Consider the following 12945-nt stretch of genomic DNA (forward strand, 5'->3'; position numbering starts at 1 on the left):
ATCCTGTCTTGAAAGCCCACTAGGAGTGATTTGTATCATGATGTAAATCTTAAAGCGACAGACAAGTATCGATTTATCTCCCTGCTTGTTTCCCTTCAGGCTCAACAGTCTTCAAGCAAGACCTGGTTGACTGGAGAGAAGACTTGTTCCATATTGTGCTCGATGAATGAAGGATGCTCATGGTTGTGGTGGATGTGGTGTGTGTGTGTGTGTGTGTGTGTGTGTGTGTGTGTGTGTGTGCGTGCGTGTGTGGCTACAAGTCAACGTGAATTCTTGACTTCTCATTGGTTATTTTTCCCTTTCATCACCCGTTCCCCACCGTGATCTACTAAAATATAAGGCTGCCATCTAGTGTCAAAATGTTTGTGTTACATGCTTGAATTTGGGTCCTGTCCTAAAGGTCGAGCGTGCACAACTTTTTAAAGAAGCCCGTTGTTTAAAGAAGGACGCCTGACAGCGCGTTCGGTATTCATGTACATTCTTATATACAGATATATATATATATATATATATATATATATATATATATATATATATATACATATATATATATATAGATATGTATATGAGAAGCGTTCTAAGAGTGGCAAAACCAAATAACTTTTTTGTGCAGCGAGTATGCACTTTTATCAATGTATTTATGGACAGTATGTCAAGATTTTACCAATATATTAAAAAAAAAAAAAAAATCATTAATCAAGCCAAATTGTACATACTGGACTTTTAAGTTGCTGTTACTTTATTTCAAATAAATGATTATAACTCTCTCACACACACACACACACACACACACACACACTCACACACACAGATAAACACAGACACAGGTCAACACATACCATTCCCGCACCCAAACACCCCACCATGCACACTTTCCTCTCTAAGGTCCAAAGGTTAAAAAATCATATATCTTTTTTATCAACAACCCCCCCTCCAGATCCACTCAACCCCTCCCATCCACACTTCCTTCTCTAAGGTCACAGGTCAAATAATCATATATCTTTTTATACACAAACCATCACCCCCCTCCCAACACACTCAGCCCCTCCCCCCACCAACCCCCCACAATCCCCGCCCAACCCCTCCCTTCATATTTTCATGTCTAGGGTCAAAAGGTCAAAGCCATAAATCAGTTTTTGTCCATTAGTGGGTCCTCCCTATATATATATATATATATATATATATATATATATATATATATATTTTTTTTTTTTTTTTTTTTTTTTTTAAAGTGAGCTTTTCCTCCCTCAGGTGGCCAACTTTAGTACTACAACTACTCAGTAACAGTTGGCGTTTCAACTCGATGATTTCAGGTCTTCGGCATATTAAACCAAGCAAAGAAATACGGGACACTTTCGTTTGTCGTCATCAAAGTCAGCGAGAGACTTGAATAACAGCAGGTGACAGTATGCAAAATATGTGGTCACATGCTATTCATTCAAGGCTGAGAGAGCGAGCGAGTGAGAGAGAGAGAGAGAGAGAGAGAGAGAGAGAGAGAGAGAGAGAGAGAGAGAGAGAGAGAGAGAGAGTGAGAGAGAGAGAAAGAGAGGATGGAAAACACGAATTTAAAAGTTTCTAAAAAAAATAACATTGAATTACCATGCGAAATTCATTCTAATAGGTAAAAAAAAATACACACACATATACACACACACACACACACACACACACACACACACATATATATTAGAGTGTTGGATAGTTTAGCTGAAAGATGAATTAAATAAATTGATGAATGCGATAGAGTGCGAAGGGGGAAAGTCTGCGTCACGTCATCGAAAAAGTTTGGATCGTCTATTGCTATTTCTATCTCTTTGTTCTGTTCCGTTTTGTCTTCAGAACTTGTTTTTTCTAACTGTCCTTTGGATTTAGTGCATTGTTTTGGTGGCTCAATGTCTTAAACTTCAAATAAAATTGAATTTTACTTTTAAAATTGAGCGTATTTATTATTATTATTATTATTATTATTATTATTGCATTTTTCTCCTTTCAATCGAAAACAGAAAACGAGGTCTATCCGAGCAGCGATCGACGTGAAGCTGGAATGCTGATTAATTCAGAAGTTTTGCAGTAAACCGAAAACAGCGCTTTGCTGTAAATCCATCGAGTCGAGGGGGTGGGGGGGGACTTTTCCGCTCAACTGGAGAAAAAAAAAATCACATTAATAGCAGGAATGTATGTTTTTGTTTTTACAATAGAAAAAAAGAGAAGAAGAGACAAAAAAAAAAACATTTTACAAAGTTAGACAAATAGCGATTTTAATAGTTATTTACAGCTCAAATTGCGGGCCTTTTTTGTTTGAGGGAAGAGAAGAGAAATAGGAATTCGATCGAGGCAAAACACAGAAAAACAGTTCCGGAAAGGGTCAATGTTCATTGTCGGGATTTATTTATTTATCTATTTTTTTAATATACAGTATATCCTTTTAGTTTGCGTGTGTTATATTTCGTGGTTAAAATTAATTTCTAAAATTACTTGACATAGAGCTAAACGACGGCAACCGCGTGATGAAAAGAGAAAGAAATAGTTTGTGTTATTGATTATATTCTATGATTTCAAATTCTTTATGTAAAATCAAATTAAGTGAAGGGGTGGGGCCTAAAAGATCGGAACAAATATATACATTCATTTTTTATTTTTTTTTAGAAAATAATATCGCACTGTTTTTATTTGTTGTTTAACTAAGAATACAACCTGAAAAAGTCAAATGAAGCGATTCGACTTTTTTAATTAATCATTTATCAAAAAACGTTTATTAAATTTCACAAAGGTTTTTTTATTTTATTTCATAATTTCGTCCTATTTGTGTCACTTTTGTCCAGCAGAGAAACAGTCAGTCCGACAGAGCAGCTCTACTCTCTCTACTGGCTGGACTCTGACTCTCTTTCGCACACATGATTTATTAACACAATATGGAGCCGGTGCAGCAGCTGATATGACAGAAGAGCTTTGACCTCGGGGTCAGCTGATCACCCCACACTGCTTTACTCTCCTTCTCAGCAGATTCCCTCCATCTCAGAGTTTGAACCCTGATTGGATGCACATATTTAAGAAGACGAAGACAAAGACGAAGAAGAAGAACAAGAAGAAGAACAAAAAGGAGGAGGAGGTTCAGCCACAGTTCCCTCCACTCTCCACTGCAGACTAGTTCACTAGAACTTGAAGCACTGGTCAACATGTTAGGTTTGTTTCCTTCTTCCAGCAGTTCCTGGCACAGCTTGAGACATACTGATGTGTCCTAGTGATCTGACGTACCAGACTCCTCAGCTGTGATCCATCACTAACACCCTGCAAATTTCATATTTCCGTGCACCACACCTGGGATAATGTATCAAGAGACCAGCTGGAGAAAACCAGTCTTTCCTCCTGGTGCTGTGTGGACGTGGTGACATCACTGTATCATCCTGCTGCTGCTCTGGTGTGTTTCCTCTGACTGGGTTCATTCATCAGGGGTCAGACTAACAGGCAGTGAAGGTCTAAACCTGCTCTTACTGCAGTGCTTTCACAACAGGGACACAGCCAGGACCTGCAAGGGAAACAAGGTTGTCGTCTTTGTTCAATGTTTTAGTGCACCAAAAGCACTACAGCTCACACAACGCACTCTGGTTTGTCCCCATGCAACATGGCTCACCCAGGTGAGGCCTCATGGGGGATTAAACAGCACAGGTCTGAGTCAGTAATCTGCTGTACACACACACCAGGTAGAAGAACCAGGATGGAAAAGCATCTCTGCCGAGCACGTGGCAGCCAGGAGACTTTGTTTACAGAGTGGGGCTGGAAAAATAAGATCTTCACTTTTGTTCAAAAATATATATAAAATAAATGTAACAATAACACCAGCGATGAGGAGACAGTAGAGGGCAGCAAGCAGGAAGGGCAGAAGAGGCTGGAGTGACTCTGATTGGACCAGGGGCAGCAGAAGAGGCTGGAGTCATTCTGATTGGTCCAAGAAGTGCAGGAGAACCCAGAATCATTCGGATTGGTTGAAGAGGTGCAGGAGAATCTAGAATCATTCTGATGGGTCCATGAAGAGCAGGAGAACCCAGAATCATTCGGATTGGTGGGTGACTCCAGGCTGGGTGTGTCCTCAATGGTCTTCTGGTTAACTGCTTCTGTCCAGGCCGACCTGAGACATTTGGACCTCACTGACCTCCAGTCCCCACTGCGGGCCGCAGCTTGAACCACACACACTTTCCCCTGAAGGGGAGCCAGTGGAACATCATCACTGTGGGGACCCTGCAGGGATCCTGCTGGAATCCTACAAGGATCCTGCTTCCTCTTGTGGAGGAGCTGTTGTCATCACTAAATGCAGTTTCAATTTAGTCCTATATGCTTGTGAAGGGAAACACTTTTTTTGTGCACTATTAATGCACTATTGTTTTGGCCAAAAACAATAGTGCATTAAAAGCCCCACGGCAGCTCCTCTGCTGATATCCTTACATGTCTTCTGCAGCTGATAATGTCGATTCTGATGATATGTTCAAATAAAAAAAATTAAAAACAAATTAATAAGAGAATTCAATCTGGATGCATAGCACCGAAAACGTCTTAAAACTTGTTTTAAGTTAATGTAGCTGTTGTAGTTTAACACTAGAGTGCTTATTTACTGTCTCTACTGATGCAAAGCATTTTTTTTCCTGTGCTACACCAGCTGTGTAAATATAACAATAGGAACAATTTGACAAACTTTCCCATTTCAACATATCAAAATTCCTTCAATTATCAACAGTTTGAACTCTATGCAATACAGATCAGTACTGCAACTTCAGCCGTTACATATTACAAGATAGAAAACATTCCTCTCTGCAGAGCTTCACACTGAGGCCACACAGGACAGGAAGTCTCAGAAATATTGTGGCGTCGGCTTCTCCTGCAACTTGCAAACCGCAAAGCCATGAACACAAAAATAATTGTGGGTTGCAACATTCTCCATCATCATAATTTTATGTCATTCTCTTAAAACAGACCTCCTCCACTCATACAGCATTTTAAGTAAAAAAAAAAAAAAAAAAAACTTTGAAACTTTTGCTAAAAGTTTAGTGATGGTCCCTCAGAAAAACAACAATCAATGCTCAAACTGAGTGTTTTCACATTAGACTAAAATATCTGGCAGTTCATTGAACTTGCAATTTTTTAAATGGATTGTTCTGTACTGGAGAAGCTTTAAAAAAAGAAGAAGTAATTTTTAGCTTATTGGTAATGTGTCTTAAGTGAACAGGACTTTCTGTAGTTCCATGAACCAAAAGGAAATCAGAACTTAACTCAGATTCTAATCAGGTTGGTTGTTTTTTAAATCTCCAGAAAATCTGTCCGTCAAACACGTACACCATTTTCAAAATTATTCATCACTGAAAACAATGTTTACATTTTCTTTAACATCTACTAAAAGGAAGAAGCTTTGCAAAGTTTTAAACTACATCCCTACAGAGCAGCCAGTATCGTCTCAGTGAAGCAGGGTTCCACCACTTCATCACTGGGCAGAGACACACAACCAACCACACTAATTCACCATGCAGTGTTCATCACCGGGCAAAGACACACAACCAACCGCTGCACCACATTGTCGCCTTCTTCTTCTACCAGACAAGTTACTGATTGGTCTGAATGAGGATCTTCCAAACCAGGGAGCACAAACATCAGATTATGATAAAAAAAAAAAAAAAAAAATAAAAAATAAATACTTCAATCCACTTTCAAACGTCAATACAACTTTTAATCTTGAACATAATCTGGTATGAATATAACAGAATACCTCCATTAATCCCATGTTGAAGAAATTTGCTAGTTAAAGCAACAAAAAGTAGTGCAAAGAGAAGGGGAAAAAAACAAGATATTTAGTGTGCATGTGTGTTGTACATGCAACTTGGAGGTCATGCAGCCACATCCAGGGGTGAATGAAGCCAGTTCAGTGTGTTTTTGCATGTGTTCATGTTTAATCCTCTCATATTGTGGGGATGGAAGTAAAAATGTGGAGGTGTTACACCGCGACCACAATCCAGAGCATTAGGGTGATGGTCTATTACTCACAAAGAGGCTTTAATAAAGTCAATTTAGTGGCACAAAGAACAATTGTGTGATTCTCGACGGAGAACAAAGACTTTGTTGTTCTTCCTCTCTCTTCTCTCTATCATCAGTATGTGCACACGTTTCACCCTCCTCCTCCTCTCACTTTCTTCTCATCACTCCCTGAATATATAGAGAAGTGTGTTGATCTCCTCGTGCAGAAGGCCACAGGGGCCGACCATCGAGCTGCAAGTCTGGAACAACCTGAACTCTGGAATGTTCTCAGCACTCTTTCCAGGCTACTTACACATGAAAGTAAGCTTTTCCCTCATCTGTTTGAAATCCTATTAGAGCTTTTTAGTCAGTCTATTCACAGCTCGCAGGCTTACTAAACATTTTCCACCATCGGTGTTAATCACCTTGCAGGGACAGGCTGGAAGGACGTCTTTGGACATTTAAGGTGGATTTCTCCAGGAAAGGCTGTTTCCCTGAGTCCAGTTAGCCAGTTGACTTTGTTTCAACCAGTTTCTGTTTGGAATCCTTGAGTCTTTTATTGTTCTACTTGATGACAATGAGCTGATGGCTGCTGTGTTTCAGCACTGACTGGCTCCTTTCTGAGGCTGCAGGACAGGAACACGCCATCAACTCATCGCGGATGAATTGATGGCTGCAACTTCATTTAACGAGGAGGGAAGAAGACAAACGTACTGCTGCATTTTGCTTTTGTGCGGACAGAAAAGAGTGCACAGCTATTCAATGCTTAAAGATTATATTGGACCATTAATTAAAATTAAAAGTTTAAGAATGTGATTCTGAAGTTAATGCAATGTGGGCCTGGAAACGTTGACATTTCCAAACAACAGTAAAAAACAAACAATAAAAATGAGTTAATGATGTGAATATTCCATAGTTTCAATCCACAAAAAATGTGAAATTTGTTTTTCCATAAAGCAATTTTACTTCTATGCACTTGAGCTAAATGACTTGTTAAAAAGTAGAAAACTTCTGAAAAAAATACTGACACATTTAACGGATGTGACCATTGTTCATTGATGGCCACTCTTTATATATCTTCAATGCTTTTTTTTCTTTTAAATTATTTAGTTTAATTAAACACAGCACCAAAAATGACGACTGATGTTACACATTATTGGCACTCCCTTGAAAACACTACTGATACTACTACTACTACTACTACTACTAATAATAATAATAATAATAATAATAATAATAATAATAAAGCGCTATTTGAACGTGGTGTGTCGTGACCTCGATGTTATTGTTCTCTAACCAGGTCGAGCTTACAGTGTGTGTATCACAGTGTGCACGTACAGTAGGAACCAATAGGCACTTCTGTGCCAGTCTCCATCAGCGCCCTGCGGTCGGACAACACTGGCTCTGCTCACTGCCTGACCTACATACCACTGTTTTGCGCTCGGCCGAGTCAGACTGGAGGAGCAGTGGAGGAGCTCAGGAGAGGCAACGGAGGAGCTGTGGAGGAGCTGTGGAAGAGCTCAGGAGGAGCAGAAGAAGCTGTGGTTCAGCAGCCGTGGAGGAGGTCAGGATGAGCTGTGGAGGAGCAGTGGAGGAGCTGGAAGTTTGTCCCATTGGAGGAGCCTCACCTCCACATCTCCAGTGGAGTTTCTCACCTCATTCCAGTGTCTCTGGGACACTCTCACTTGGAACAAAGGCGCATTCCAGGGAGTAAATCTCATCAAATCCAAATCTGGGATTTCAATATCATTATTTTTACATGTTTCCATTTTGAGATGGTACGTGGAACCAACGGGGACAGAGAGTGAAGATGCTTGAAGACAAGGCGCCCAGATGGAAGGAAGCTGCAAGCAGAGGTTCGTCTTTTTTCATTGAGAACTTGCTGCGGTCGACAGTGGGAGAGTCTCTGAGGGAGAGAGAGGAGGAGGAGAAGCCGGACTGCAGCCCAGGGATGTGGTCTGGTGAAACCAGACCGGGTGAAAGGCTGAACTGGAGCGAGAAGACACTCAATTCACCATCCAGCCCCGCGAGAGGTGAGTAGCCGAACCACGTCTGTTCTCATCCATCCATCCATCCATCCTCTTAACTCCAGTCATACTGGTTATGAACCAACAATCATGTTCGATTCATCAACCAGAAATCCACTGGAACTACAGATGTAACTCTATTATGAGTTAAATTACGATATGAACTACTGTATATTAACTCTCCAAAATCAACCTAGTCCATGCGCCACAGTCCCGCGTGTCTTGTACTGTGGCTTCACTCGTGCAGAAAGCACCAGTGATGTTGCTGTCCAGACAGGAAGTTGATGACGCAACAATCTCAGTTCTCAAAGGAAGCAGCAGCACGTGGTTGATTATTTTTTACAAGGGAAACACATCACATCTCGTGTCCGTGACATCAATAATAAAAAAACGTGCATGCAGCATTTTACTCTTTGCCGTTGCGTTTTTTCAGATGAACAGTGGCGAGATGAAGAGATGTGTGCAGCTTCAGCGAGGAGGGAAAAGGAGGAGGAGTGTGGGAGAAAAGAGGAAGATCATTTGACAGACGACAAGGAGGTAGAAGAAAAGGAGGAGATGGAAGAGGACGCACACTCCTGCTGCTTCTCTGGAGATGACGGCGGGGATCCAGGTGAGGCCAGGTCTAGTTTGTTCTAGTTCTATACTCAGATTTGTCCCCCACACAGCCTTGTACATGTCTGTCCACCATCAGCAGCTGCTTCAAAACAACACAGAACCATCAGGCCATCATTTTAATTACATTTTTAAGCGGGAAAGTTGAACTTTGTAACAAAGTGGTGAAACTAGTGGTTTCTAGTGGTTCTACAGCATATAGCTGTGTATCACGTAGAGACTCCACCACTGGCTGAGGAGTAGCACTGGCTGGTTGTGGGTGGGGTTTATTAAACATGTATAGACTTTCTACGTTGAATGGAAGAGGGGCAAAAAAAAAAAATCAATTTTTAGTCAAGAAAAAATGATTTGGGATTTATTCATCAAACTTTCATCATGTTTGAATTTGACTCCTGTGAAAGGAGTTATTGTGGATCCAGTCAGTGAAGATCACTCGCACCATGGATCCAGCCTGAATCTTTACTTTGTATCCCGACCCTCACAAGGCAAACGGTCAATAATCATTCAGAATATCAAAGTGGAATTCAACTCATCAGATTACAGATGCGGTTAGCAGACTTTCTTTCACCACAGGACTCTTAAATAACCTGAAGATAGACTGACCGTTGGCTTCCTGCTGTTTCCTCCACTCAGGTGAGGTGAAGACGGCCCGGAAGAAGAAGAGCCGGACCGTGTTTAGTCGAAGCCAGGTCTTCCAGCTGGAGTCGACCTTTGACCTCAAGCACTACCTGAGCAGCTCGGAGCGGGCCGGCCTGGCTGCCTCCCTGCAGCTCACCCAGACGCAGGTGAAGATCTGGTTCCAGAACCGCAGGAACAAGTGGAAGAGGCAGGTGGCAGCAGACCTGGAGGTCAGCGCTCAGAGAGTCCTCCACATCCCTGGTCTGTACCCCCAGAACATCACCACACCTGGGTCTCTGACTGCCCTGTCACCAGTAGAGCCGCCGACTGGGTCTCTGTCTGGGCTCTTGACTGGGCCGACGATGTTCAGCTTCACCAACACCGTCAACTACCCACTGACTTCTTACTTCAGCCAGAGTCCTTCATCAGCACTCAGAGGACTGGATTGGTGTGAAATTACACCGTTGATTCTGCACACATCCAGGTGGAGCCGGGATTGGACCGAAACCAGTAAAAATCTTTAACTGAAGACAATCATTCATGTTAAAAATAAATGAATCAATCAATCATTATGGGTAATTTCTCATGAAAACTGAATGTTTTCAAGAGAAATGTCTCGTCACTAAGAGCCACGTCCACAGAGTGACAGTTCTGTGTTGACTGAATTTTTGTCAGAAAACACTGAGAAAACACAAGTTACAAACTTGTAATGTCAAAGTTTGAAGTTTTGAACAAGCAAAGCATCTGAGATAAAAGAGAATTTTTCACTCGTGAACTGATATATACACATGCAAAGTTTTAATATATTTGGTTCTTTCTACATCTACATCATATCTGGTCATCAAGTCAGTCAGGGTATGACAAAACGCAGAGACTCATTTCTATAAAGAAATATCACTTTGTCGTTGGGAAATCAGATTTTTCTAAGGGTGAGCACGTTGTTAGGTGACAGAATCTTTTTTCTTTTTTTTTTACTTCCAACGAGTTTAATACAGTTTTGTATACATATGTCCACATTGAATAAAACCTGTTTCTAAGTTTTGTTGTGATCATTTTTCTGATTAGAGTTATTTGTCATAAATCAAATGTTGGCTTAAAGTGACACGAAAACACAGTCTGAGCTGTGGAACTACAGTCAGAAACTGAGTTGCGTATTGTTTGTGTGATCGTACGGTTCGTGCTCATGCGCAGTCTGGGAGTTTTTCAAACGTCATGAAAGCAGCAGAGCGATCCATCCTCGTCACCTCCAGCTCCACTTTGTCAAGCGGGATTTCCCAAAGCAACAACAGCGCAGTTCAAAGTTTCTTTGCGGAGCATCGGTCGTAAATTTGGATGACAGAGAGTGAGTGTTTAAAGCTTCTCTGGCAGAACAGCCGTAAATCTGCACACCGCCCTCAACGCCGCGCAACCTCACCAATCAAAAGCTCCTAAACCGCAACTCTCTTCCGGCTCGCTTGAGTAGCGTCGCGCCAGCTCCTCTGCGCGCTAGTCGCGAACGAGGAGGCGATGGTGCTGGGAGCGTCAGGAGCGGCGTGGCGGAAACGGTCCGGACTGACATGCCGGGGAAGATGAGCGAGGAGGAGGAGGTTCCGAACCGGAGCGCTTCCCTTACCTTTACCATCGAGCACATCCTCAGCCTGAAGCAGCGGGACGCCAGCAGCGGAGGATGGAGGAGGGATGGAGCAGCGCGGGTGGACGATCACTGGGACGGCAGGACGGGGTTCGACAGCGCAGCGGAACACACAGGTGAACCCACAGGTGAACCTGATGAGCGTCACTGAAGAACCCCTTACACACACCGAACTTCTATTTCCCCACCACGCATCGGTGGAATCAAATGAGTGGACAATTGACGCAGGGTGTCGTCGTTGTTGTTGTTTTTAAACGGTCGTCAGCGTCTTGGCAATATTTGCGCGTTAGTTAAATTAACTTTCAGCTCATTCTCATGCTTATGTTTGCGCAGTAGTTAAATTAATCTGCAGCACATTCTTATTCGTATGTTTGCGCGCATTAAAAAAAAAATATCGGTCCATTTCACAGCGCAAACCAAGAGCAGAGCGCGGAGCGAGGACGGCGAGGGAAACACACCCGCAGACTCCTCACCGCGGGCCACACACCCATCCGAGCGGCAGCAGCAGCAGCAGCAGCAGCCACAGCAGAAGCAGCAGCAGGAGGAGGACAGTAAAGTTGCGATCAAGAAGAAAACGCGCACCATCTTCTCCAAGAGGCAGGTGTTCCAGCTGGAGGCCACCTTCGAGCTGAAGCGTTACCTGAGCAGCTCGGAGCGGGCGGTTCTGGCCCGCTCGCTGCAGCTCAGCGAGACCCAGGTCAAGATTTGGTTCCAGAACCGCCGCAACAAGCTCAAGAGGCAGCTGTGTGCGGACCTGGACGCGCCGCTGGCCGCGCAGCGCCTCTCGGACGCGGGCAAAAACGTGCAATTAGCGACTTTCTCCCCGGACAGCGGCGGCCTGCTGGGCGGCTGCCTGGTGCCCGTGCCCTTCCCCGTCCTGTACCCCACTGCGCCTGTGCCCTGCGTCTATTTCAACAGCGGCAAATACTGGGGCCTGTTGGACGGAGACTGAGCAGCGGCTTTCTTGGAGTGACAGTAGGACACAGACACAGCCTTTACCATTATTATTCTATTTTTATTTTTTTACGTTTCATTTCTTTTCTTTTTTTTTATTATGTTTTATTTTTTTGCCCTTAGTGACGCATCACTTTTGGCCCTTAAGTTTTGGAGCGCAATAAAAAAGTCTTCCAACTTTTTATATCAACATTTGAAATAATCGAAGATGTGCATGTGACACTTTCCATTTTAAATATATTATTATTATTATTATTATTATTATTATTATTATTATTATTATTATTATAAAGCGGCAGTCACGTGAGTGAATGTAGCTTACACGTCAGTGACGCCGCTTCCAGTCCGGCTTTATGTTTATATTCCTTTTTCACCGCACCGTGTTTAACTCCTAATTGAGTTTTTTTTTTTTTTTTTTTGTAATATTATTGTAAGAATTTTCTGCTTCTTTACGGAAGAACTTAAGAACTTCCAGACGGCGGACTGCAAAACTCTGAAACCGTTATTACGTTTATTTGCAATAAAAAGTGTAATATTCCAAATGATGCGCAGTGCTATGACTTGAATTTCATATGAACCAATTTTAATAATTGATCATCATTCAGATATTTGATTGTTTTTGCAGTTTTTTATTTTTATTTTATACGTGTAGAGGTAAAATTACTGTTAAAGTTTACATCATCTGCACCCTTTGATTTAAAAGCAGGGGTTATTCATGTTTTCTACATGTGATGCCTCCACATTAATGTGGAGCGAGTCACGCGATTTCTTTGTTACAATTACAATAAAATAACTTCTTTAGAATGTTGTGTTCAGAATTGCTTTTTTTTTTTTTTAAGAAAAAGTATCAACCACATTAAAAAAAAAAAAAAAAAAAGTAATAAATTATGTTTCAGACCGAATGCAATACTTTTTATTGTTATTCTTAATTGCAGTTCTATTTGCCTTATTCTGGTTGCAAAAAGAATGTTGATTTTAATGAAGTTAAAAAAAAAAATAATGAAAACTATACACTCGACTTGAATAATTGTAAATGAAAATCTGCAAACATCGCATCGTGCTATACAAGGTGCAAAGTTTTAAATTCTTGATCCATCCAAATTTACG

The 12945-nt window shown here is 41.8% G+C and overlaps 2 protein-coding genes across 3 annotated transcripts; both read left to right on the plus strand.

Moving 5' to 3' along the window:
- The first annotated feature begins 7807 nt into the window (after positions 1-7807).
- On the plus strand, positions 7808-9708 carry LOC142904465 (homeobox protein HMX1-like). Its single transcript, XM_076050571.1, is given in 3 exon segments — positions 7808-8030; positions 9270-9662; positions 9665-9708. Coding segments are annotated over 3 exon segments (660 nt in total).
- Positions 9709-10543: 835 nt separating this feature from the next.
- On the plus strand, positions 10544-12092 carry LOC142904466 (homeobox protein HMX3-like). Of its 2 annotated transcripts, none has more exons than XM_076050572.1 (2): positions 10544-11012; positions 11295-12092. In XM_076050572.1, the coding sequence occupies exons 1-2, from the start codon at positions 10811-10813 to the stop codon at positions 11834-11836; spliced, it is 744 nt and encodes a 247-aa protein (XP_075906687.1). In that variant the 5' UTR covers positions 10544-10810; the 3' UTR covers positions 11837-12092. The 2 variants fall into 2 exon arrangements, with proteins under 2 accessions (XP_075906687.1, XP_075906688.1); XM_076050573.1 differs by having other exon boundaries at positions 10544-11000.
- Positions 12093-12945: the final 853 nt, after the last annotated feature.

Source organism: Nelusetta ayraudi, unplaced genomic scaffold (assembly GCF_046127955.1).
Source record: "Nelusetta ayraudi isolate G7.1 ecotype Tasmania unplaced genomic scaffold, CSIRO-AGI_Nayr_v1 ptg000128l, whole genome shotgun sequence".
In the NCBI taxonomy this organism is placed as follows: domain Eukaryota; kingdom Metazoa; phylum Chordata; class Actinopteri; order Tetraodontiformes; family Monacanthidae; genus Nelusetta; species Nelusetta ayraudi.

Coding starts and splice junctions, on each gene's coding strand:
- LOC142904466 (XM_076050572.1), top strand. CDS start 10,811: ATGCCGGGGAAGATGAGCGAGGAGGAGGAGGTTCCGAACCGGAGCGCT. Junction 11,013..11,294: donor ACACACAGGTGAACCCACAG/GTGAACCTGATG, acceptor TCCATTTCACAG/CGCAAACCAAGAGCAGAGCG.